Source organism: Frieseomelitta varia, unplaced genomic scaffold (genome assembly GCF_011392965.1).
Source record: "Frieseomelitta varia isolate USP_RPSP 00005682 unplaced genomic scaffold, Fvar_1.2 scaffold_229, whole genome shotgun sequence".
Lineage (NCBI taxonomy): Eukaryota > Metazoa > Arthropoda > Insecta > Hymenoptera > Apidae > Frieseomelitta > Frieseomelitta varia.
Window position 1 is genome coordinate 697209 of NW_025109956.1, and position 27022 is coordinate 724230.

A 27022-nucleotide genomic window follows, 5' to 3' on the forward strand; every position below is an offset into this window, starting at 1 on the left:
TACAAAATATGTGAGTTTTATTATGCTGCATTTTAATTCTTGGTTATGTTAAAAACATACAAATTACAATATTGCAATTACAAGAAATTATATTATTATTTATCAGACAAAAAGAAATTGTGAAAGAAGATTGAAAAAAGTGTTGACATTAAAAATAAGTTACAAAATAATTTTCTAGCTTAAATTCAAGTATTATTTTCTGTAGGAAGTTCATATCGAAAATGAAACTCTATGCACTACTATTATGAAAACAATTTGGTAATTTTATTTGTTATAGATATTATAATATAAATATTATATACATGTAACAAAAACTGCGTAAAATTAACTAAGAGAGGTGTTTGAACATGTATCGGATCAACTTGATTTATGAACTGAAGTACACTTGACTTTAACTCAAAAACTTTTAAAATCAACTTTTTCCTAAATTATCTTTTTAAATTCTTTCCATAGAAAGAAATTAAAAAAATATTAACTACATGAACAGCTTGGAAAACAGTGAAAAAGGAAAAGAAACATTGACACGGGTGTCACATTTACATCTTTGTATGGAAATAAACAAGAAAAAGGAAAAAATAAAACGTACATGTAGGACGGAAGCGAAATGAAATTTACCTCGCTACGATGGCCTCGGAGATTGTAATTTGCCCTTAGTGGAAGTTCCGTAGTTCTTGTTCGACAATGGGACGTTGTAAAAGTCACTCCTACCAGACCACGAGCATTACCAGTGGCCAACCATCCTTCCTGATAGTAATTTGTACGATCCAGTTTCCATCCTTCGTCCTGGAATAATAGAAAAACCACTGTTATAATTTATAATATATTTATCAAAAGATCTAAACCTACTAACTTTCAAACAATGTTGATATAATACTGAAATAATACACTTTTGTTTGAATAATACTAATTATCATTATTGTGGGATTGGAAGCAGGCCAATGTTAACGATAATAAAAAATTATTTTAATTGATACAAAAACCTAAACTAGATTTATAAGCTATACTGATATACAATACTAAACTACGCTACGCTATTTTATAGTCTACGCTGTTCTACATTCTGTATAACACTGTTTTATGCTCTCATTATATTGTTCTTGTTCGCTCTTCCACTTATATTGATATCTCTCTCTCTCTCTCTCTCTCTCTCTCTCTGTTTCTTACTCGCTTTCTCTCATAATCTTAAAATTATGTTCTATTTCTAAGATGAGACAGGTACGCGGTTATGCATGTTGTCTGCATCTACAGTACATCCAACCTCAAGTGGCCAGATTGTAAACTATCTTTTGTAGGATAGATTTTTTCTTTTTTTAATATTATTAAATTCAACAAAATCTCCTGTTATTACTAATGCTGTTATTGTAGATAAATTCGATACTCTACGAACATTTCTCTGAATTATTTTAATTGGAATATTTCTTGTACTAATGGTTTTTGTTATAAATGGTTTCATATTTCTTTTTATAGAGAATAACGAGCTAAATCGAATAATGTATTAAAAAATATATCATTTTACTCAAAAAAAAAAAAAAAAAAACTTGATCTCTAAACGCTTTCTATGCATTAACAGTAAAAAATATCAATTACATCAATTAAAAACCATGTCTAAAACATTTTTTGATAGAATTGGTCCGAAAATTTTTTTCAAATTTCAAAAATATTTCAATTTCTAGTCTTAAGTGACTCCGCAATTGGCATTAGTCATTTTGATCCTGCGTTTCCGAAAGCTCCGAAGTTCAAGAGTTAAACAGAGAATGTTCAAATTTGAATGTGAAATTATTCTACTTGTGCTTAACAAAGGCATGAAATAGAGATAGATCACATATTCTTTTTAAATACTGTTTGATCGATTTATCTAATATGCAGACTAAATGTTCTCAAAGATAAAAGGAATTCGATATTTCGCAATGTTATGCACGGCTGTGGACTGAGACTGCTAACGTCATTCTTACGTAACGATTGAACCGACATCATATGCTATCCGAAGCAATCACGAATCGCAGAATCAGCATATTTATAAACCTGACTGCATTCCAAAAGAAAACCTGCTAGAAAATTAGGTAAAAGCAATATTCTGCAAACATAGCAGGATATCAGCTCCATTACCAGCAACCAGTAGGGAATATGAATATAAGAACCAAGCGGAATTGTCACGAAGCGCTTGATTTTTTATTTTTTTTACTGATTTTGATCTTTTGTTGTATTCCTTTTGGTCTTAAGTCTTCGTAATTTTTAATTTTTGTAACTCTAACCAAGAATATGTGATTGAAAATCCAGTTCTTAATGTGAGATGTGTCTATGTCTGGGACTGAGTTCTACGTTCTCATTCCTTTCTATTCCCATATCCCTTCTCTTTTTTCTTCCTATCTATCTCCTTCTCTTTTTTCTTCCTATCATAATTCCTGAGGAGCCACAAACCCATCTCATATCGTAATCTTCTTAGTCATGTCTCGCAAAACCGGGCGTCTTGTATGGATTGGTTGGACCATGAATACAATCTTTCTACAAAATCCTTGATTTCAAACTATGGCGCACGGTGAGAAGATATTTCCGGGCATGAGGGCACGGAGAGGACTAATTGACGCATCACTCGTTAGTAGTCAATTCCGGGGTAACTGGTGATTCCCCGATAGTATCAGCCTACTCTTGACAAGCGGTTCTGCCAAGAGTGATTAGTTTTGCGTTAATTAGGAGCTTTTTGAAGGTTTTGGCTACAGATCATATGAAGAAAATAGGCACAATAAACATAAATAAATTTAAATGGGATGAACTGTTATGGCGGAATCCAGAGAAGGAGAAACGGTAGGTCAGTGCGGAGACTCGAACTGAAATCATTAAGAACCAACTATCTGGGTATTCTAGGATGAATACTATAGGACCAGAGAATCGGAGGAAGAGACTCTTCTTCTTTCAGACTCTTCTTCATGACAGGTTTACATAGCAAAAAACGGATCACCGAGAAGAGAGGAGGGATATCGGAGACAGAAACAGAAAGGGAAGGAGTAGATATTTATCCTCAAGAAAGGAGCGAATCTCTTTTGCCCTTCCATAGAACGTTCAAGGAGAAGGTTTTAAACACCAGGATGAGATGGGGGTCGGCGGCGCTGTTGATAAAGAGGTGGGAAATGTAGTGTCTTCTAAGATTCCATATAGACTTGTGTCCCTCCGCCGCTTTCCCCCCGCCCCATTTCGGGCAGTTCCGGTGGTCACGGGGGAAATATGAAGAAAAAGGTGGGAGAACGGCCCTGAAACCTTTTAGAAAAGCTTAAGATGTTCTCGAAAAAAAAAAAAAAAAAAACTGAAAAATTACGAATAGTGATGCGGGATATCCTCTTCCTCCCATTCCGCTGAGGAGGGTTTGCTCAGCCCTCCGCAACTGGTGAAGACAGAACAGTGGAAACAGAGAACATACGCAGTGATGGAAAGAAGGCGATAAAAGTGAAATCCTTAGCATTGATCAAAGCTTCCTCCATGGAGGTCAGTAGTGTCGGTGTTTTCTTCGGATGAAGGAAGGACTTAGTCGGATATGGTCGCGAACAGAAAAGAAAAGTGAAGGAAAAATCGGCGAACCAGCGCACGGTTATGGTATTACTGATGAGGACAAGGATTCCAGGTACGAGAATTCTGCAAAAGAAAGTGCATTTGCTCCTAAGAAGAAGAGAAAAAGAGGGATGACAAACCGGCAGCAGTTACAATAACCATACCGGCAAGAGGGAAGTATACGTATGCACAGGCAGTGACCAGAGCGAAGAAAGCCATTAACTTTACAGAGATGGGAATAGATAGAATTCGTCTGAGAGAGCGGCGCTCATTCTCGAGGCCAGAAAAGCGACGAAAAAGCTATTCACCTGGTCGAGAAGTTGGCGGGTCTTGAAAGACTCGTTTATAAAAGTGGTGATCGCACAAAATGTGATCGGATGACTCGGTCATTCTTTCAGAGGCTTGTGCAGACTACCGCCCTGACAAAGGAATATTCGGAGACGGAGATTAAAATCTTTTCCTTCAGACTTACAGCTATGTGAATAAGGTGTCCCTTAGCGGTGGTCTGGAAGATTGTTACAAAAAGGAGTCTAAGGGAAAATAGTTATTGGTAGTCGTAACCACCTGCGTATCGGTAGCCTCTGCAATATTTCAAATGCCTCAAGATGGGGCACATGCGACAGCCACCGTGCGAGGGAATGCGAAGCAGTGGCTCCTCGGAGTCCATTGTGTCTGACACTGGGTAGACCATTTTTGCATAGGATGATGTTAACGGCATATAAACCGCCGACTAGAATGAAGAACCGTGGAGCGAGAGTGATTCAGGCTCCCAGTATCGAGAAAGAGAAGCGCCTGCTAGCTCTGAAGTAGGGAAAAAAAGGCTCTGAAGAAGCTTCTCCACGGCAATCTTAATCGCTCTCGCCTGGCTCAGGACTTAATGTTCTAGAGTTTGACACGTTGCCGCTCATGTGTTGGGATGGAAGATAGCCCAGGAGGAGAAATTATATATCTCGATTTACTATATAAGGATGAAAGTAACTTTCCATCTGCGAGGGGAATATAGCGATCTTATAACTGACCAGATTTCTAACCTCGTAACTGACCAACGCTTATTCCCGCCAATTCTTGGAATTGGAGCTATCCCCACTCTACCTTACTTTACCATGTGACCACGTGAAACAACACTGGCACACACAAAACAAGCGATATTGATGCCTGGTATCGGTGAAACAATTGATACTCATCCTTTTTCTTTCGATGCCAATTCATGGAATACACCACCCTCGCAACTGACCAGTTTCGGCCCCGATTGTTGATCAGTTATGAAGTTACTACTATAGTTCATTGCCTTCAGGGAAGAGGGACGCATACTTTGCTACCATGGAGCTTCACTCGCTGTGTCGATGACTAGATGATGGCGGCTGTTATGGTGGCTAATTGGAGGATGGAAGCGGCGACGGAGTCCGCCGATAATGGAGACGGCTGGCTCAAGTGAAACATAAGGGATGCTTGCCATTTCGAGCTGGTTCTTCGGCACTATATACTGGATAGCAGAGTTGAACTATTTCAGGAAGAGATGCATCCGCGTTCATCGTATGTTATACGCATTTCTGTTGCAGAAGTCAGATAAACAGAACACAATGGAGGAGTTGTATGGAGCGGTCCATTAGGGACGCAAAGAGTCGGATCGCCCGCATCGGATGATGCTTGATAAATATTCCTGATAATGCAAAAAGTGGATCGCCATCTTTTGGATAGGGTGGTGGCCATCTTCTTTTCACCTGCAGAAAGAAGTGTGTTGCTCCCTGTTCTCCGAGTAGTGGAGGAGTGTGCTCCAGAGCTGAGAAGTTCCTCAGAAAGATAAAGAAGCGGAAGGTTTCAAGCTCGGACGATGTCCCGATCCGGCTATGAGTGAGGATGTTCAGGGAATTCGGCTTTTGTCTAAAACGCCTTTAATAGGGAATAAATTCCTTGGGAAATGGAGAATTGGACGCCCCGATGGAGAGATGCCCTGCGGGCTCAAGATACAGGTACCTGTTGGACAGTGTGAAAAAGCTTTTTAAAAGAATTGTAGCTGTCCAAAGCGCATTTTAACCGGAGAATATCGACCTTAACGAAGACCAGTATGGCTTTTGGATCTATGATCGATGCAATCGATTGTGTCCGTGTAGAAGGGCAGGATTGCGTCGGCGGTTTTCACCGACGCTTCAATATCCTTAGGATAGAATAGGGGAGGCTTGAGTGCATCATCAGGTTCCCAGGCATTCGTTCCAAGCTTTTTGGGAATGACGACTCCAGAGACCCGAGTTCATTTCAGCCAGGTTTGCAAAGACGCCAGTGGGAAGTAGATCTGTGACAATCAATGTAGCCCTGATCACTGGTACCGAGAGAGTTGATACATGATGCCCAAAGGGGGTTGTCGTCAATCAAATGGGTTGAAGTCTTGGGGTTAGTGGTCAGCCCACATGGCGAGAATGATAACTGAACGAGTGAGTTACGCTCTGGTGTCGGTCTGTAGATTGCTGTGCCGGTAAAGAATGGAAAGCCCTCTCTCTTCGTTCTCACCAAGGGAATAAGGAACTTGCATTCTGAGCTATTTGATAGTTCCTGATCTGTAGCATGAATACACTAATCGGACGTATCTCAATTTCGAGTGTCTGTTAGATCTTTACAGTAGGTACGGACACGTTCGATGTAATATTTGACGAAGGCGGAGTATAGTAATAGTAACGAGGGCGGTCCAACCCGATTCCGCAGTTCGGTCCTTAGGCCAATCCTTGGAATCTTGTTTATAATGTGTTACATCGATAACAAGTGGGTGTTTGATTGGGGAACGGATGGTATCCGCCTAACAGAAATGGTAGTTGTGGCCGTAGTTGATGCTGTTCGGCGAGCTTCTGCGAGCAAATGATATGATAAGAAGTGGTGAAGTGAGAGCAGGAAAGAGTCCCATGAGAGACGAATTAAGAAGGGGAGACAAGGTGGTGGACAGAGGCGCTTTAGCGCCGCGAGTTGTCTCGTTCTTAGATTAAATTCGGGGTGCCGGCTGCACTAATGTTTTGGCGCTGTCAGTGGTCTAGTTTAGAGGCCAGATGTATCGCACGGCAACCTAGGAAGGAGATATAGTGGTGGTCTGATTACACCTTGCACCAAAATCTGGCAAGCGCAAACGAGCAAAGATAGGCAGGAATGAAGAAAACCCTCCTTACCCGAAATGGGCAAGCCGATAGAAAGAAGGGAGGAGTATCTACGAAGATTTTCCACGTAAAGAAAAAAGGAAAAAGAAAAAGGCATCTGATTTCCAATTCTCCTAGAAACCGTGACATAACAGTAAAATAGAAAGATGAAAATTCGATATATGTTTAAGAAATTATTAATAAAATTATTAAACAAACATACACGATGAAATTTGTATCAAACACCACTCAATTAATTAGTCGTATCAGATTTAGATTTATATAGAATAATTTCTCTTTTAACAAATTACTTCCGAAACATTGGAAAAAGTCCAACTGTCTTTAGGGACAGAATAAATAGATAAAGAACAATCTCTGAATGCTTTGAGTGGCCTTAAATAACCTTGAATGATCTTAGAACGTCAATGTTATCTAGATTTCTGAATTCATCTTGATGTCAGCTACAAAACTGTAAAACTCAAAAATATATCATTTAAAAGGTCACCTTAAAATCTCGAAAGCATGACCATCTAGATAAGATTTATAGCCGTCATAAGATGTCTCCCTCGAAATAATGTAAGTTTTATTTGAAACATTTTTCTCTACAGCAAATAGTTAAAAAAAAATTGTATAGTTAGCTTTATATGGAATACTGTGTGTGTTCGCGCGCGCGTGTATATCATTATCCATATATAGGGTGTCTCGGGATGGATCACACAACAAACAGGAGATTATATAGAAAAAACGAGTCGAAAAAGAGTAAAATTTTTCATTGAAGCCATCATTTTTGAGAAAATTGAGTTTGAAAATTTATCGAATATATTTGAATTTGGCTAATTCTAAACATAATAGAAAAGAATAATAACAGAAAAATAATAAAGAATAATAACAGAAAATTATTTTACGCGCGGAAATAAATGAAGAATGTAGAATAGAATTCTTTTCTAAGAGACTTCGTTTTTAAAAAAATCGAATTTGAAAATTATATTTGAATTTAGCTAATTCTAAAGGTAATAGAATAATTAACAGATAGTCATAAGTCTGAAAAGAGGTGATGAATATAGAGTAAAAAGTTTTTTTAAGATACTCCGTATTCGAGAAAATCGAATTTGAAAATTTGTCGAATACACGTGTACTAAGATAATTTTCAGTGAAACATATTCAAAGTCCATTTTTTTTTTTTAATGACGAAATAACTAAACAAAAAGTTTTATTCTCCATTTTTTATTGCTTATTTAATTATCTGCGTATAATTATACATAATATTAAAAATAAAATTAGATTATATCCAAATATTTTCACTATTCGTTACATAAACAATTTTTATTGGATGTTTAATTCGTAAAATTTTCTATTGAGTTTATATTAAGTTTTCATTTGATATCCAATAATAACGTCATTCATTCATTGGTATCTGCATTCCTCAAATAGAAACGAGGATAATAATTTTCACAATCTATCAACGAGCCAAAGCGGAACTGCTGCAATAATAAGATTCACAAGCAAAAAAAGTTGGTATTCGATCAATTTTTGCAGATTAATGTCTTTCAATATTAAATTCATAGATTCACATCACTATGTCGTGAACTCTACACACATGTATTATAACAATTTACTAGGTTGACTACGTATTGCTATTCGTAGGCACGTAACTCTTCCACTTAAGCGCAGCTGCGTCAGGTAGCAAGAGCTTTAATGTTACAAGGGTTTCAGCCACTAGACTGGTCATACATACATACGTGTAATGCAGAGATGAGAGGATAGAGAGTCGCATAGAACGCCAGAAGAGCAAAGATACTAGTTCTCTCTTTCACTCACCGATATGTTACACCTGGCCCTGTTTTTCTATATGATACTTTCAGCTAATAAATATCCTTATTTAAATAAATATCCTATATTTAAAAGTGTATTGAATCTATTGGAAATAAGCAACCAAACCCGCATTTCTTCCAAGGGATACAAGACTGTGACAGATTTTGACCTGCGATTAACTATTCCGTCCCTTCACTGAGTAAACAAAGAAACGTTCGGATTTTCCAATGTTTTGTAAAATTTTCCAATAATCTCTGATTTGTAGCAATTCATTTTCCTCAGAAAGATTATTTCTCTTTTATTAGTTTATATCTTTTTAATGGTTAGTGTTTTTCCTGTCGATTGACTATCAATATATTACCTTAATTTATTCTGCTTGATGTAGATATATATATTGTCCACTACTTGGAAACAATTAGTTGACTTTGCAATTAACTATACGCTTTTGACGCCAAGATCGCGTGACATGAACAAAAGATTTGTGGAGACACTCCAACGCTTACCAGAGATCTACCTTAAATATCACTTCTGATCTGATCTCTCTCTGTTCTTCCTAAAATATAAGTTTGCTAGGAACTCTTACTGAGTCCACTAACAGGCTCTGGATAAAACATACGCCCTTTTTTTCTTTTCTTTCAGTCATATCTAATTATAAGTTGCAGTCACAGCGACATCGATCGTTAAATTGATTTTTTCAATGTTAAATTGTTTAAATCAAGGTCGGTTGATTTCCCAAATGAGTGCCAAATTTTGCGATCATTGCAAAGAGGAAAGTTTAAATTTCGAAATTGTATTAGAATTTTTTTCATATATTCTCGGACGAGTGATCTGTAACAAATTTATATTCATAAACAATTCATTTTATTGCAAATTACTTATTCATAAATATCCGCAAAAATGTTTTGTATTACTTTAAAGCCTAAACTTTTGTCTAGTGAGTAAGTAGTGATCGTAAAATTATAGTTGAGAAAAAAGTTTCTTTTGATTATGTATCTTTCAAACGTTCGGTCCACTATGAATATTTTATTTTAAATAAAACATGTCAAATATTTGCAATGAATTTTTGCACTGCTTCGAAGTTAAGACTTTCTTCTGTGTAGTGGTTACAAAATTATAGTCAGAAATCATTGGGAAACATAAAAATATTTCATCGAATTGCATGTCTTCTAGTACAGAGACGTGATTTTTGACCAGTTAGACCAGTTGGCCGAATTGGCCGAAAAAAACAAACTGATTTCAGTTCAATCGATGATTATCCGATGTCACTTGTAATCAGCGGATGATATCGACTGCACGGAGGCCATGCACGTGCTTTTAACACGATTGTAAGAACTAGGCAGTTCGATCGACATCGAATCTCGTTCAATGTCAGTACTATTATAACCTCGGCTTAATATTTCAAATTTTCAAAGATATTTTTTACCTTTTATATGTTGTCGGAAAAGCTTTGTATAACATCCTAGTTCCTAGTGCATTGATGAAATAGTGCCTAATATTTTATGTGTATGTAAAATCTGATTGTAGACAGATCTTCCTTTTAATTTTAAGATTTATAATCTATACTGTATCTGCTATTTAAAAGATTGCTAATTCATATCACTACTAAGAGGCTTTTTAAATTTTTAAATTTGTTTACATCGTTTAGTAACATGTTAATGAGTTTCTTGAGATTAAGAAACATTTATTTTGTTGCGGGGAAGATTACATAAATATTGATTATTTAAAACTGATTACTTAAAAAGATGTATTTTACTGTTTGATAATTATTAGCTAATTTTGATAAATGAACTATATAAAAGATTTCTTAATTAATTAAAAAAAATGAATGTAATTAGTTAGATAATTAAAGTAAATAATACTAAAGTAAATCTAAAGTAATCTTATAAATTTAAAATTAATGTTAAAATTGAAATTAATTTAATTTCAAAATTAAATTGAACGATTCAAAGATAAACCGCCGTATTTTCGTTCCTTTATATCTGTTGAAATTATAATCGCGTCAGACTGCTCGCACCATTTCACATATTGTTACGTATAAGAACAAGTAGCAAGTTTTTCACACTTTGCAATATTAAGTGAAATCGTGGTGAGTACAGAATGGAGTACAAAATGGAAAAGTGAGGAAACATTCAATTTTAGTTGATATAAAATCTCAGAACATGGGTCAAAAAATGCGGTAAGAAACACAGTACAAAACAAGGAAAGAAATTAGACGAGAGTTAAAAATATCTTGTAAGTACACGCACTATAATTATTTAAAATTCTTACACATTCACCCGAACAGAATCTATATGAATTTAAATCACAGTAATTTGCTATCGTATTTTATAAATTTATTAATTATTAGTTTATAATTTTCCTTTGCAAAATATATTTATTTATCATGATATACCGCCATTAAAGGAGTTAAAGTATTCTTCAAAATATTCAGGACTTGAAATGTTACTTGAGTAAAATTCTGCTTGCAGGATTGTATTCTTTGTAAAGCTGGTTTGCTTACTTAGTTGTGAAGTTTCAATGTCAGGTTCTACTATGCCATCATCACAACATATTATACAGACAGCATGCTACCTGTACGATTTTCGTCCATTATTTGTGGTTGTATTTCCAAGTGATTTCAAAAGATTTTCCAACAAACAGTTAGAATACGAATGCATTTTCTACAACTCATTAGATTCACGACAGTTTATAATTAATAGACTGCAGCTGTTCACGCACATAAAATACAAAAAGAATGGAAAATATGTACGAAAAATATACAAATTATATTAGTAGTATGTAAAATTTTGGAAAGATCGCTATATAAAACGAGAGTTCAATTCTAAAATACATATGTTGGTTTAACTTGGAAATGTTGGAACATTATACAATGTAGATTTATGTACATAAAGGAAACTATATAGGGTACAAAATTTAATCATATACCTATATTTGACAATATCACATTTATTCTGACATACATATCTACTATTGATGTGATCTTTAGCTGATACTGATCACAATATAAAGAATGGTTTAATAAAAATTAGCATTTTAATTTCTCTATTATTTTCAGACATACGAAAAATTTTGTTAATAAAATTTGATCAATATAGAGGAGACTATAATATGATAGTAATAATCTTTTTATAGATGCAAGTTTCGATGATATTAAGAACATTTTTTTAGATATTTTAATTTTAATTTTGTGAAATCAATCGTACGAAAGACGAGAAAGGACAACGGCAATATTCTTGTCTTTCATGCATAGATTTTATTAAATTAAAAGTAAAATATCATCTAAACTAAGTTTTTATATACATATAAGTTAATACTCCCTTTATAGAAAATACAGAGCAGCATCGACATAGAAAAACATATAATCTTATTTTAAAAAATGAAAATGAGCTTGAAATTTCCGAAACTTTTCTATCTACGAAATTATTACTGTCACTATATCTTCTTTATACTAAATAACTTTTATTGCCAAAATCTGTATCTTCAAAAATAAAAAAGAAATTTAAATACTAATTTCCACTAAGCTATCCTGGATATATAGTTCATACGTTAAACTTCTGAGAAAATTCAACCGATTAACAATCAATTTGATTAGATAAATATAAATTAAAAGAACAATAATATATATAACAACAAATGATTTAAACATTAATATACAAAACATATGCAAAACATATGTTCAGATAGAGAAAAATATTCAGATAGAGAATTTGCTTCGAAAGTATCAGAAAAAAATATAAATGAAATAAAAAAATTAATCAGGGAAGAAAATACAGATCAGATCGAAAAAAATTGAAATATTACAAAGTATAAGGGAGAATGGAGTAATAAGTATAAGAAAGAAGGGAGTAATAAAAAATTTATTTTTTATGCTTTATTTATAGCATTAAAAATTTAAAAAAAGTTTCTCAGGGCACTTTACATTAGTACCTCTATGCTATAAAAAATTTATTGGCATCCTTCGTTTTTCATAAGTAAATTTCTATTGGAACACCTATCTACCGAAAGCTTTGCTGAAAGGTTGCAGTTTTAATATAGGGTAAGATCGGGTGAGATGGTTCGATCTCATTACATACGTTATCAAATGTCAATTTTCAACTTTTTAAGTAGTATATTGTATCTGATCACAAAGCATATTAAACATTCTCCCTGTTTGTTTTTATTTGGAAAATAGGATAAGGTATGTATAATGTGTATAATTGAATAGTCTAAAAATTTTCTGCTTAACCTTTAAATTATAATTTACTAACATTCTTACCAAAAAACAATGACTTGTTCGGAATACAGTGTATTAATATAGTATTTAAAAATTAAAGTTACATTTCTATGATGAGATATTGTATCATTATAAAAAAAAAAAAAAAAAAACAAGTGAGTTAACATTCCCACAGCATCTGGTTTTTTTTAGGGGAGAGGTGATCCATAATAAAATTGTGTAATATAAGTAAATATTTTTCTACAAAATCATGTCAACTAAATATAAAAGAAAATCTAACAATAGAGGGTTATGAAGAAATGAAGTATTGTTCGATGCCGTAGAGACAGTTTAAAATGGCAAAATGGGCGTGAATGTGGCATCTAGAGTTTTTAGCATTTCAGTTCCTACGTTGAGGAGATAAATGAAAACTAATGACTTTTCAAATAAAACTTTAGAATTAACTTCATTGTTAGATATAAAAAATGAGAAAAAACTTCAAATTATGAAAAAATTGCAAAAATACGGTTTAGCACCAACACGTGAATGGCAATTAATGGCTGAAAACTGAAGATAAATCATAAATTTAATAAGAAAAAAGGATTATGAATATGATTAGCTAAATATATTTTGAAAACGCCATTCAGATCTCAGTCACCGTTCGAAAATCAGATGTTTCTTTGTCTCCAGGATATGATTAAGGCAGAAGTTGATTTATATTTTTAACTGTTAGAAGAGGTCTTGAAAAAACTTGAAAAACTTAAAGAAACAGAGAAATATATTTAATATGGAAATAAGCATAGTTGAATAATAAACTAAAACTTGAATTCAAAATACATATTTTTTACTTGGAACAACTGATGAGAACAATTGATGCTGATCCGAATAATTTGGATGAGTTGGCCTTTTGCATAAGATGTTATTTCTTTTCTTTTGTAAATCCATGATTATTTTTTAATTTTCTGTTTGTAACATTATAAATTTATAATATATCCATTATATATATAGGGGACGTTTTTTTCTGGCCTTGCTCCTACTGCCAGGAACAATAAACATAAGGGACGCAGATCGTTAGACCCATAAAATAATTGCTTTATGCTGCTTAGAATTACTTTACGGGATTTTTGCCAATAGCTGAAAACGACTTACCTTCTCAATTACGTCATCGGGAAGGACACAAAGAGAATTGGCAAAAGCAAGGCTTATATAATATAAGTATAAAGGCCGACTCTAACACGCCGTGATAGTCAGTAAAATAGCCAATAGTACCATTGAGTAACAGGATAGACCGAACATCCAATGAGGTTTTGTGTCCAAAGTCTGAAATATCGACCAGAAAAAAAATCACTGGTTTTTTTAGCACACTCTATGGTTAAATAACTGAATTGGAGAATTCATATGTCGATGGTCGATGGTCGTCACATCTAGTGACCGGCTGTAATAGGAATAAACTTGCTATAAGGAACTAACCGAAGGTGGGGAGCCTATGTCTGTGTACGTAGCCTGAATCCAGCGAGTCAAAAATGACCCTGGCACAGTACTCGGAGTGTTAATACACATTTTAAGTATATAATTATTTATATTCCATTATTTTTAAAACTATTTTTTAACTAATTAAATTGTTCCTAAAATTATCTTGATTGACAATTGGTGATTGACTACTATATATTTATTTAATTTTAAAAATGGCTACCGATCGAGATAAAATTTGAAAGGCGTGAAATGTGAAACTCCAAAGATATAAAATCTTGGCTTTGAGAATTCTTTATTTAGAAAGTGAATCCTTCAGTTTTACGAAATCTATTATATATATTATATAAAATAAAAACAAGCAATTAGCAGCTAACGTTAGGTCCGATTCAGACAACCGATTTGCGACAAAACATCGCAACAGCGATTCTTTTGAAGGAACAGAAATATATATATCTCTTATCTTTCTTTTTATGAAACAAAAGCACTTTGTATCTCTGTTCTTCCAAAGCATCGCCATCCTCAGACCACTCGTCCCTGCATTGAGCCTAATTCGAGTAATTAGAGAAAACAAAATCACATACAAATTCAATTTTCATAAGCACAAATATTTCCTGTATATGTATAAATATCCATCTCCGGACAATAGCAGCCGGCCAGGAACAGTGTAATTATAATGTTAATAGTGTCACAATTAGTTAATAATGTCACCGTGTAATTCTTATCTCATTTTTATACCATTTTTTGTCTTTCGTTGTTTTTTACACGTTAGGTATCGTAAAATTATCTTCCGAAAAGTTAAATACTCGAATTCAGTAAACATCTCTCAGAGAAGGAGAGCGGATCAATTGGAACAATATTCTTATTTTGTATTGAGATTCAGCTAATTGGCCTGTAATTCCGTCCCGGAGACGGATCGCGTGATATTTAAAGGGGCTATAGAGAAACGGTCAGGACCATAAATATAAAATTTTAGCTTTTGCTAGTTTCTGAAATATTAGAGAATTAAAAAATCCATTAAATTTTGCGTGTATAAATATTATTAATGTATAGACTAATGTTATGATAAAAATTCGAAAAATTCTAACATTTCATTGCTAATCCTAATAATCAAAATTTAATAGAATAGCGAAAAAAGTTGTACAGCAATGTAAGAAGTAATTATAAAAATATATATCCAAAAGAGTTGCAGTTCATCCGAATAGTTCGAGAGCTCGTATTGAATTGCCCATCAACCTTCTTTGCCCGATCATCGTTTTTTGTCATAAAACTGTAAACTTCTAACGATTCTCACTGTATTTATGTTTAGGTTTCTCCTATTACGTGGATTTTATATACAAGTTTTAAGATATTGAAGAAAAAAAAACGAAATTTGAATTTTCTAGATCATAGTAGATCCAGGAAAAAAATTTCTCTAAATTAAATGATTGAAACGAAATAGTTATTCAGATAATTAAAACTTAATTTTGATGCCTTATAAGATCGACAAAGATGAGTCCATTACTTTCACTTTAAAATGATCTTGAAAATAATTTTTTTCACTTTCAATAAATGTACGCCTTAAAATAACGCAACTTTATTTCGAACATTTTCTTTATAAAAACAAAAATACAGTAAATATATTTTTATTTAAAAATCGCATCCTGCCGTATAAAATTTGAAGCAATTTAAGAAATATTAATTTCTTTTTAACATTATGCTCTAATTATTTTTTATTCAGAATAATATATAGAAAAAATTCTGTCGGAGAAAAAAAAATCGTACAGGTCCATCAAAAAACAATACACTTTCGTGAGAAATCATACTATACGATGATAGAGCTTTTTTAAACAATATCTACTAAATTTGCATTTATTTATTATGATTATTGTATGTACATACATATGTATGTTTGCTTGTAATAAAGTGTCACTGGATTCAATTCAATAAATAATTTTTGATGTGGCAACATGGTAATGATGAAAATGGTAAGAGAGTCATATGAGCCCCAAAAACCTGGGACACGAAAAAGCATAGATTAGATGTCCAGTCTACTTTTTTAGTTAATGGTAGTACACATCTAGCAACAATGTAACGAAAACGCGACCACCGTCACTGTGGATTCTCAAATATATATATTTGTAAAAAATGAATATATATATTAATTATATTTAAGATGTATTAATTCTTTTTAAAAAAGTGGGCCATCACTTCCCAACTTGCTCTATAAATTTTTTTTTTGAAATAATTTTTTTCTGGCTTTGTTAAGAACTTTTTATTTGAGTTTGTAGAGTATTAGAAGAGCTGTCAATTAATTATTTTTTTACTTCTTGTTCACAAAGACAAAGATTAGAAGAATCATGTTTCTTATTACTCCAAAAAGAAACTTAGGAGTAATAAAAAACATTATTTTTTATTTTTTGTTTTTTTTTATTTCATTTAAACACTTTGTGATAACTGACGAGGTATGTTGTCTGCTTATTAAAGATAGTAGTTCTGTTTTGAAAAAAAATCGATTACGAATAACAAATATTGAAAACAATTTCACTTGTTTTCCTTATATATGTTATAGTCATTAGCTTTTTAAACTTTTCAATTGTTTTGTCATCATGTTATCTATATACATTTATGAAGTGTTATATGAAAACGCAAATTACATTGTCAACTTACAAGCAGAATATTTTGTTTAAAGATATGAATTTTTCTTTTTTCAGAATAAAACTTTTCTTACTAACAATTACGATATTTGTTATATTATCAAAGAGCATTTTTCTTGAAAACTTTTCAGAAATTTTTACTAGCAACAAAAGAGAATTGAAAAGCTTATTTTTTACTACCCCTAATGAGATAATATGATACATCAGATTATAAAGTAGTAGTTGATAAGGTAATAAGAAATAATATTTATTTTCTCTGCGATTTAATTGAAATGACGTCATAATTTTTTTCTTAAAAACGCTTAGATGAAATGATTAAGTAAAAAAATTAGAGCCCAAGACTTAAAAACATCTGCTGTATTAATTTTGTATATGTTTTATTATCTCTTATTCATGTTTCTTATCTTACATTCTCCTCTCTACATAAGGTGCATCAGACTAACATATACAAGCGAGCAGGAGACGATTCCTCACAAACGCAAATAAGAAAGAAATATAAAATAAAATTTTTTTATTTGACACTTTTAAAAAAGATAGATTTTGAAAATTTATGAAGTATACTTGTATTTATCTAATTCTAGAAGTGGCAAAAAAAAAAAAAAAATTAACATGAGGTTATTGTATATGCAAAAATAAATAAAAATGTAAAATAAAATGTTTTGTTTTCAAAAAAAAATAAACTTTGAATATATTCCGTTAAAAATTGTTGATACACGTGTGCTTGATAAATTTTCAAATTCAATTCTCTCAAAAACGAAATATTTTATACAAAAATTTTATTTAACATTTTTTACTTAGTTTATATGTATAAATAAGTTAAGGATTTATATATAAATGTACTAGGTCCATTTTAAGCAATAGAGCAGAAGAAATGATTAATATCATGAACGAAAATGCTAAATTAAAAAGAGCTAATATATAGACCACATCTCTTTCCTTAATCTTGTTTTTCTGATTTAGACAAAACTGATATGGTTTTTAAAGTATTTCAAAAATTACTGCTTTATGAACACAGTCAAATAAAATTGGCTATTGCAAGCAATATTACAAGCACAAATATGAAATTAACAAAAACAGAATTAATATTCTGAAATACTCTTTTTTAGTTAGATTTATTTTATTTCTATATATTCAATAATCTAGATAAAAGCTAATTTAATGTCATCATGCAAGTTATAAGTACCTGTTATCGCCGCTTGGCGTTATTTTTCGAGATATTATAGTATATTCCGTGTATAAAAGTATAATTTGAATTTTTTAAAAAGAAAATTTCAATGACCTCTATGATTTTTGGATTCTAACAAAACAATTATTTAGAATTTCGGTCTCTTTATTGATTTCAAGTATACTTTGAAATATATATATATTGTCAAGAATATTTTTTTTCTTGGTTCCCTAACAACTTATTCAAAAGAGCTTATTAATTTTTTTTCAATGAGTGTTTGTTAAGTCCAACTCGATCAATTTGTCGCACAAGACTTGAATATCGCACTCCTGTGTGCCCGAATTGAATCCCTGAATTGGAATCAACTGCGACCGATTCGCGAATGAACTCTTTACGTACTTGAAGGACCACCCACGATCATGTGGGACCGAATTGTTCAAATCGACGTATTCTACGACATGTATTGAGGAAATGTCTCGAGTTTTTCTGATGTGCTTGAGACGAGTCTTTCCGTACTTGCTTAAAAAGTTCTCTCTCGTAAATACTTGTGTATTTCCTCTTCCAGGAAAACTGTCTGGGAAGGGAATAATATCGAAAACCGTGTGCGGGCAAAAGGAAATTTTGGCGGGAAGTGCAACTTTCACTTTTCCAAGGGGTCATATAGTTCCTACTCATTCTGAGGATCTATCATAATTTATAACAAGGATGTTCGTTGTTAATAGTATTGTTGGGATATAGTACCAGTGCCTGGTCCCAATGTGTTAAGAAATATAAAATTTCTAAAAACGACTTAAATCCCGTCCGTGCCCATATATTACGGTCGTTGCTAGCATTAACAGTACTCAAGATAGATTTTTAAATAATGTATCTTTTTCAAGGCGGTCGGTAACGTCTACTATCACTTAGTGCTATGTAAAAATAGAATATATAAAAATATTTTTAATTTTTACACTCTATTTTTAGATTGTGTTTGGATTATATAATTAGCTGTTGTGAGGCGTGAACAGAAGAATGACGTCGGATGTGACCCTTGATGTCACGAGAGGAGAAAGTTACGATGGGGAGGGAGTTCGACATCTACTCCCTAGAGGATGTGCTACGAACTGATTGTAGGCGTAGGCGCAGAGAGCACTAATATGGCTTTCAAGGATCTCAGAGCTCCCTAGAGATACGGGATGTGTTCCGATTTTATGTTTGAGTTAAGTATGGTTAGGTTTAGTCACAGTATAGTATATATACCTCATATACGTTGGTTCATATACCTCGTCTATGGTTTAGTCTAAGTAAAAAAGCATAACTGTGTTTTATTCATTATTATATCAACTAGTTTATCGTAATTGTCACGTATGTCTAAAAATCCATATAATTTTATTTGATTTTATAATATAAAACCATCTTACGAGATACTTTATTTCAATGAATATTGATATTGATAGATCAATGGATAACTAAGATGAAAATCAAAATATAACTCTAAGTGGGACAGACTCGTGAAATATTTTATCTATGACTGTTTACAAATGGTAATTTATAACAAATCTCAAACGACGTAGGATGATAAGAATATTTCTGCGAATATTTAGGAAACTAAGGTTGAGTGGCAGTAACATGTATAGGGAAAACTTGTTTAAAATGATCATTTTTCAAAGCCATCAAAATTGACAAGAAATACCTAGAGTAAATAATTACTCTCGTCAATAATATCTTGTGAACATTTGACGAGATATCCTGTCCATGTAATTTCATAAAAGACATTATGTCGTGAGATATTTCGTTCAAAGTATTTGATAAGATCCATCATACAAATAAGAAAGCATCGTGATTAGATTAAATATTTTTAGTAAATACTAATAATACAGACACGGAATATTCTTTCTTGCTTTGATTACGAATACTGAATAAATTTATAATAGACAAAACGAAAACAAATATTCGAATAGATAACATTAGAACAGAAACAATAACACTGAAAATGTCATGTAATGTTAGTAGTCTTATCGATAAGATCAATAAGATCACTAAGAATTTAATAATTACTAGTCTTATAAATAAAATCACTAAGAATCAATAAAAAACACTAATGAATTTAATATTACGAAATCTTTAAGATATTTGTGCTGTGGCGCGATGTGTCAAACGATATGATTGCGATTCGCTTGTATTTGGGGTGGATAGCGATCGTATGTGAAGTATGATGAGAGGGAAGAAAGTTATCGCGAGAAGTGGAATATACACTCATACACGAAAAGTATTTAAACGCTTACAATTCTAATATTCAATATTAATGAAATATGTATGTTAAATTGAAGCATTTGATGTAATATGACACATATAACAAGGGATGGATCTTAAGACTACATAAGTAAAATTAGAAAATAATTCAACGATTTGTATCGTTTTTACATTATATTTATTGTAAACACGTATCAAAAGTGGCTCACAAAAGTATTCGAACGAAACATTTAACAGTTATTTAAATTAAATAATTTAAAAAGTTTTAATAGGAAGTTGACCCATGTTTGTCTTTTGTAATGGCCCTAAGTCGGGTTTCCATTGAGTGGACTAACTTAAAGGTAATATTTGAATCTATTAACTGCCATATTTCAATAATATTTCGTTTTAACGCTTTTTTCGAAGTAATAACTGCATTTTTCAATCTTCTTTCTACTTCATCCCATAAATGGAGTTTAAATCGGAACTGGAGTTTAAGTCGAGTGAAGTCGAGTCGGGTGAGGATCCCGAAAAATTGTAATATTTATGTACCCGAATTTAATAAAGCCAGCTTGGACAATATCGTACAGTTACAGACGGCAATAAATATGATGTTTCTGAATGATGCTTTTTTTACAGATGCGTTTTGAATCGATTCTAAAGAACGATATATACAGCTATGCGATGTTGCTAGATCCAAGGTTTAAAGACCTTCTGATACCAATAGGAAAGGAAAGACCGGAGGCCAAACAAAAATTAAAGCAAAAGATTGCATCCATCCAAAATGAAATATATGTAATTGAAAATAGTAACATCCAAGTCACATTACCCAAGTCAATCACCCATGGGAGCAACGGTATTACTTTAATATTACCTTCAAATAAATCAATAAACATTATTTATAATTAATATGTAAAATTAGCAAACATTTTTTTATTTAAATTTGATTTATACGACAACCAGAATCTAAATTAATGAAATTCTTTAATGAAACGTTGGGGAACGTGGCAGAGCAAGAACAATTGTCTTTTAATTTCCGCTTGGATGAAGAAATACATATTTATTTCTCCGAAAGACCACTTTCCAGACAAACTGATATTATAGATTGGTGTAAAACAAACTGTAAAAGATTTCCAATGCTGGCAGCAGTAGCAAGGCAGTACCTCGCTATTCCTGCGACACAAGCAAGCAGCGAAAAATTATTTTCTGACGCTGGCAATATTGTCACAGCTACGAGATCTAAATTAGTAACAGAAAAAGTGGAGGAATTGTGTTTTCTACATTCCAATTTGAAAATAAACTAACATTCACATTTCCTATCGTGAGTTGTTTGACTTTTTTTATTTTATATTTCATTATAATAGATATAGAATACAATGTACAAATTGGAAAATTTATATGGAAAACTCAGTTGAAAAATCATTCAGAAACATCACATTTATTGCCGTTGAAAAGTCTGTAACTGTACGATACTATCCAAGCCGTCTTTATTAAATTCGAATACATAAATATTACAATTTTTTAGGATCCCGACCCGATTCGATTTTGCGAACTTTCGGGGCCTGACATGATTGGAGGCGCGTAATTTCGGGTATTGATTTTTAAGGTTATATTTTTTTATGTTTGCATTGCATTGCAGATACCTGTAATTTCGGGTCTTAATTTTTAAGGCTACATTTTTTTTATGTTTGCATTGCATTCTACTCGTCGAGAGAAAAATCTCAAAAGAAACATCAATCGCCAATAACCCGTTCTCTCAGAAAACAATGTTGAATTTCCAATCTTGAAATGATTGTATTTTTAATATCATTATATTTAGTAAATTAAATATATGTATAACATTTATACATAACACGTATAATAATAGAACTTTTTTATAACACAAAAAAATTTAATAATGAATACCATTTTTATGTAATTATCTAAATATAATATAATCTATATATTTATAATATAATCCATATAATCTATATTATTCATGTATAATATAAATACACAATATTACATAAATAATATTTATATAATATAATTACTATTAGATATATGCAACAAAAAAATATTATTTTTATATAATTGTTTAAATATGATTAGTAAAAGAATGAAATTTACTGCAGTTAAAGGAAAATGTCAATAATAAATATGTTATCGATCAAATAAAACAGACTTATGTATGAATTCGAGGAATGTATGGCGAAGAAATTCCAGATTGACAAGATTTAGTGAACAAGGATTTTATTATATATGTCATCTATATAATCAACATCAGGAAGCAAATCGATCTCGCATCCACTGGTCTCGCGACACAGATCGTACGTCATTTGAATCGTGCATCATTTACAGACGAAAGCAGTTTTCTAGTAAATAGTAATATTTTGAGTCAAAATAAAATACTAGGATATAGGCTTACAGAAATTGTCAATTGAAACGCTTGGCCATTAACATATGTGCAAGAATTATTAACAGAAATAATAAGTGCAACATCTATGATTTCTACGATTTCTTAAGGAAAGCTTCGTAAAGTTATGTACCACAATACAGTCGTCACTGCATCTACTTTATATACAATCTACTTGTATACAATGTTGCTCCATTCCACAATAGTTAACCGGTTCATTAAAATTAATTTAAATCTGGATGAAATAGAATTGGATGCAGTTGGATAGGACACAGAGTTATTCCACATGTCAATTTAGCGTTCATCAAAAAATTGAAATATATTGAATGTTCGATCATCTACGTTCAATAACCAGTATTGGGGAAAAAATTTGCTACATTATTTTGCTTCAATGTGGCAATGTTCTACGATCCACATATTTTCGCAATCGAATTCTTAACTACATTCAGTAAATTTCACTATTCATTCAGTAACTTTTATTATTTTATTAATTATATTTAAATAATTATATAAAGATAATAATATTATTTAATAACATATCATTATTCTTTTTTATGATATATTTTAAAGTCCATCTAATACTGTATATTATTATATACATATTACACACACACACACACACACACACACACGCGCGCACGCGCGCACACATATATACATATACTATCCATATAATATATATGAAGATTATGTTTAAATAACTACAAAAAACTAGTATTCATTATTAAATTTTCCTTTACGTTATAAAAGAAGTTTTATGTTATAGTATGTATTATATTATATATGAATGTTATATATTTCATGTATTAAATGTAATAGTATTGTAAATAAAGTCATTTGAAGATTAATTGCTGGCAACTACGAGAATATGAGTATACTAGTTGGTATAATATGTATGAGTCTCACAAGCCAACTACGAATATAGTCGTACGTCGATTATTGATATATAAGTTTTACGCGCGGTAACTATGCTCAAAGAGTGTGGTAGCGAACGTGTTAACATTATTTTACAAGAAATCCATTTTACATCATTTGTGACTCATGGTCTTTTCGAGACTTTTGTTTCTTTCTATGATTAGAATATGATGCAACTAAACAAAAATTTTACCATGAAATTGTTGCAAGTTGTTTATATGTATCTCCACCAAATTGAAGATGTTAAATCATGCAATGTTTGTTGTGACGTATAATCTTGAAACATTCGTACATACAAACTTTTCCTCCGTGTACAGTAACGCTAAACAATAGATATTTTGAAAAAGTTTCAACGTCAGATATAAAAATATGTAATTAAAAATATAATTTTTATTTAAAAATTTTAAATGATTTTTACAAGCTCAGGATCAAACAAATATCACTACTATATCTTTCTCTGTAACGATCTACAGTTTTTATTTGAAATATTTTTTTGTATCATTCATATTTTTCAAGATATTTAGCTGTTCTTATATAAATTACGCACATTTAAAAAATAATAACGCTCTGATGTCTGCCAAATAATTCTGATTCATATTTATTTTTGATAAGTTTAATTAAGAAAATTTAAATCAAAAAAATTTGTTTCTTCTTTTTTTTTGGTTAAAAGCCAATGTATCATACATGCGTTCTGTGCAGAATTTGTTTGCAAATATAAAAAATTTTGACCTTATAATCATAGATTCAAAATATTTTAGATATATTAAATCATTAAAAAAAATTTATTTTTATTCAGTAAAAATCAATTATCAATATATTTTAATTAAATTTCTCAGAAAATAAAATGATACTAAAAAAATATTAATTTTCAATTGTTTAATTTTTAATTAGGAATAACTATTATAAATGATTACAATTTTGTTTGGCTATCAGAAACCGTTAGCATTTGGATTATCAGTATTATTTTGTTATTAACAACATTATTACTCAATTTTGGTTATCAATAACCAAATATAAATGAGCGCGCATTTTTTTTATTTCTTTAACTATAATATTATTTATAACAAGAATTTTATCGACAACTATTATTAACAGTAAAATATTTTTTTATTTATGTTAAATACGTTAATCGTTATTAACATTACTAATAACTAGTATTAATTAATAACATAAAAAAATATTAAAAAGAACCTGCCGAATCTAGTTTTGATGTTTTTGAAATATACTATCAAAATTATCATTCTGAATAATTTTTTCATACACATGTATAATGAGCATATAAGTAAACATGTATGAAGAGCATAAGTAAACTATCAACGATGAAAAATTGTCGACAGTTCAAATTTTGTAAAGGAAATAATCATTCAACAATCTACTTGCATCTCATTTTAAAGCATATAGAATCTCTACTTTGACAGTGCTGAGTTTATTTCTTTCAAAGATGATTTTACATCATGTAATGAATGGGAAAGTGAGAATACTTTTTTTACAAAAATTGTCAAACATTTCTAAAAACATTTAAAAACGTTTACAATAGCTGTTTACAACTTGCTATGAATTATTTCATTGAATTTTGAATATTAGAATTAGACTACAAAAATTCAAGAAATCCCAACATTTCGTCATTTAATTCTATTGTTTAAAGTTCAATAAAATGGAAAAAAAATTATACAAGTTCTAAGAAGTTATTATGGAAAGAAAATTTCAATCTTTAAGATAATGATGAATTTAGTTATGAAATGAAAACATTTTTTATTGTTTTTAGAAGCTTTTGAATTTTAAGAATTTTTGAGACAAAAATATTTGAAAAACTTTTGAAATGAAATCAAGTAGATTATCATATGATCTTTTTTTGTCAAGTTATAACAGTCGACAAGTTTTCATTGTTATTGGTTCAGTTATGCTTTTCGCTGTATGTAGGCGTAGGCATTATTCGAATAAAATATTTGAAAAATGATTATTTAAATAACATATTATCTTATTTAATACGATATTATCTGGAATCTTATGTTATTTTATTTGAATAAGTAAATGATTTTTCTCTAAATCGTTTAATTATTTGGCTATTGAATAAAATGATTTTTTCAAAGAATTATTAATCATAAATAGTTTCTAAGTCTGTTATATAAACTTCAGCTTCTGTTGAGAGTTTTCTTTTTTTCAGAGGTACTAATGAATTAAAATTCTTCAATAAAAGATTACTTACAAATGATTTATTTGATTTGGATTGAAAATAATTACTTTTTCTAAGTTATTTTTCAAATAAAAATAATATATTAGTGGAAATGATTCATTATTTCAATTATTATTTTGATAATTATTTATTATACATTAGCGACTTTGATAACCTTGAAGTATATTGTTAGAATCTGAACAATTTTTGTTCATATACATGTCACCACCGCTCTGCTTTGGCAGTTTCCCAATTATATGGAAAAATATTTTTTAAACTGATTTTTGTTTTTGAGTTAGTTAATTAAAATAGAGTTGAATTTGGAGTAGATTTAGTATAAAAAAATATTAAACTTTATTATTATTAATGGAAGCTGAAAAAATGTGCTATTATATCAATAAATGCTACTATTCTTAAAATGAAATTCATTAATGTAACTGACAATGTTTTTTCATGGTTTCATATCCATGGTAGAATCATCATTCCATGGATATAATCGATTCTTGTTCAACTTTATCTTGATCAACGTTTGATAGTTCGGGTATGTGTCCCATTGTTTGGATCAATAAAATTCATTTAATAGTTCACACTTAAATGTTTATAATCTTCTTCGCTCAGACGATCACATGATTTGCACCTACTATAATTATTAAATATAATTATAGAGCCCCGTTTAATCCATTTTTTGATTGCATAGAGTAAAGTTTTGAATGATCTGTTTGGAACTAGCTGAATAAATAATCCATTATCCAGCAAGAAAACGTCTTTCATTATATTTCCGTTTTCCGATCTTTGCTTCGTTAATTCATTATCATCTCCGATTTGGATTGAATTTTTCTCCGACCATAAAACTCACACACACAATTCACGGCAAAAACTTGACCAGTCAACAACTGTTTGTGAATGACATTCATTTTCTAGACAAATATTTTGAATAGAAAGACGTGATTTCTCAAACCAAGAATTTTTGCACTGATTTTCAAATTGCATTGTACTTTAATATATTTCCTATTCTAGTTTTTAACGCAAAATGTTGAATGATACAAAAATAATAAACTTTTTCGATTAAATTTCATTTTGTTTCGACATTTTATCCAATTTATAGTACCGTAAATTACTTTTCGTACAATTAAAAAGTCCATTAACTTATTATAATCATTATATATGTCCAAAAATTCATGTAATTTCATTTTACAAACATTATAATAAGAAACCACTAATAGAACTGTATAACACTAACATGCAATATAACTTTATAATAATAATAACTATAATAAAAGAATGTGATGCTTTATTTCAATATTAATCATTCGCTAAACGGTCAAGCCAGGATGATAACCTGCGACAGTAAATACAGAACAAACTCGTGAAATATCGTTTGTGGCTGTTTACAAACA

At 31.0% G+C, this 27022-nt stretch overlaps 1 protein-coding gene across 4 annotated transcripts in view; it reads right to left on the reverse strand.

Annotated features, from left to right (window-relative positions):
* LOC122527631 (tubby-related protein 4) overlaps nt 1-27022 on the reverse strand; it is a 99860-nt gene that overhangs the window by 48705 nt on the left and 24133 nt on the right. For all 4 annotated transcript variants that reach the window (XM_043651985.1, XM_043651984.1, XM_043651983.1 and 1 more), the window contains exon 2: nt 616-783. In XM_043651985.1, the coding sequence (XP_043507920.1) occupies nt 616-783 (168 nt within the window). The remainder of the gene's footprint in view (nt 1-615; nt 784-27022) is intronic.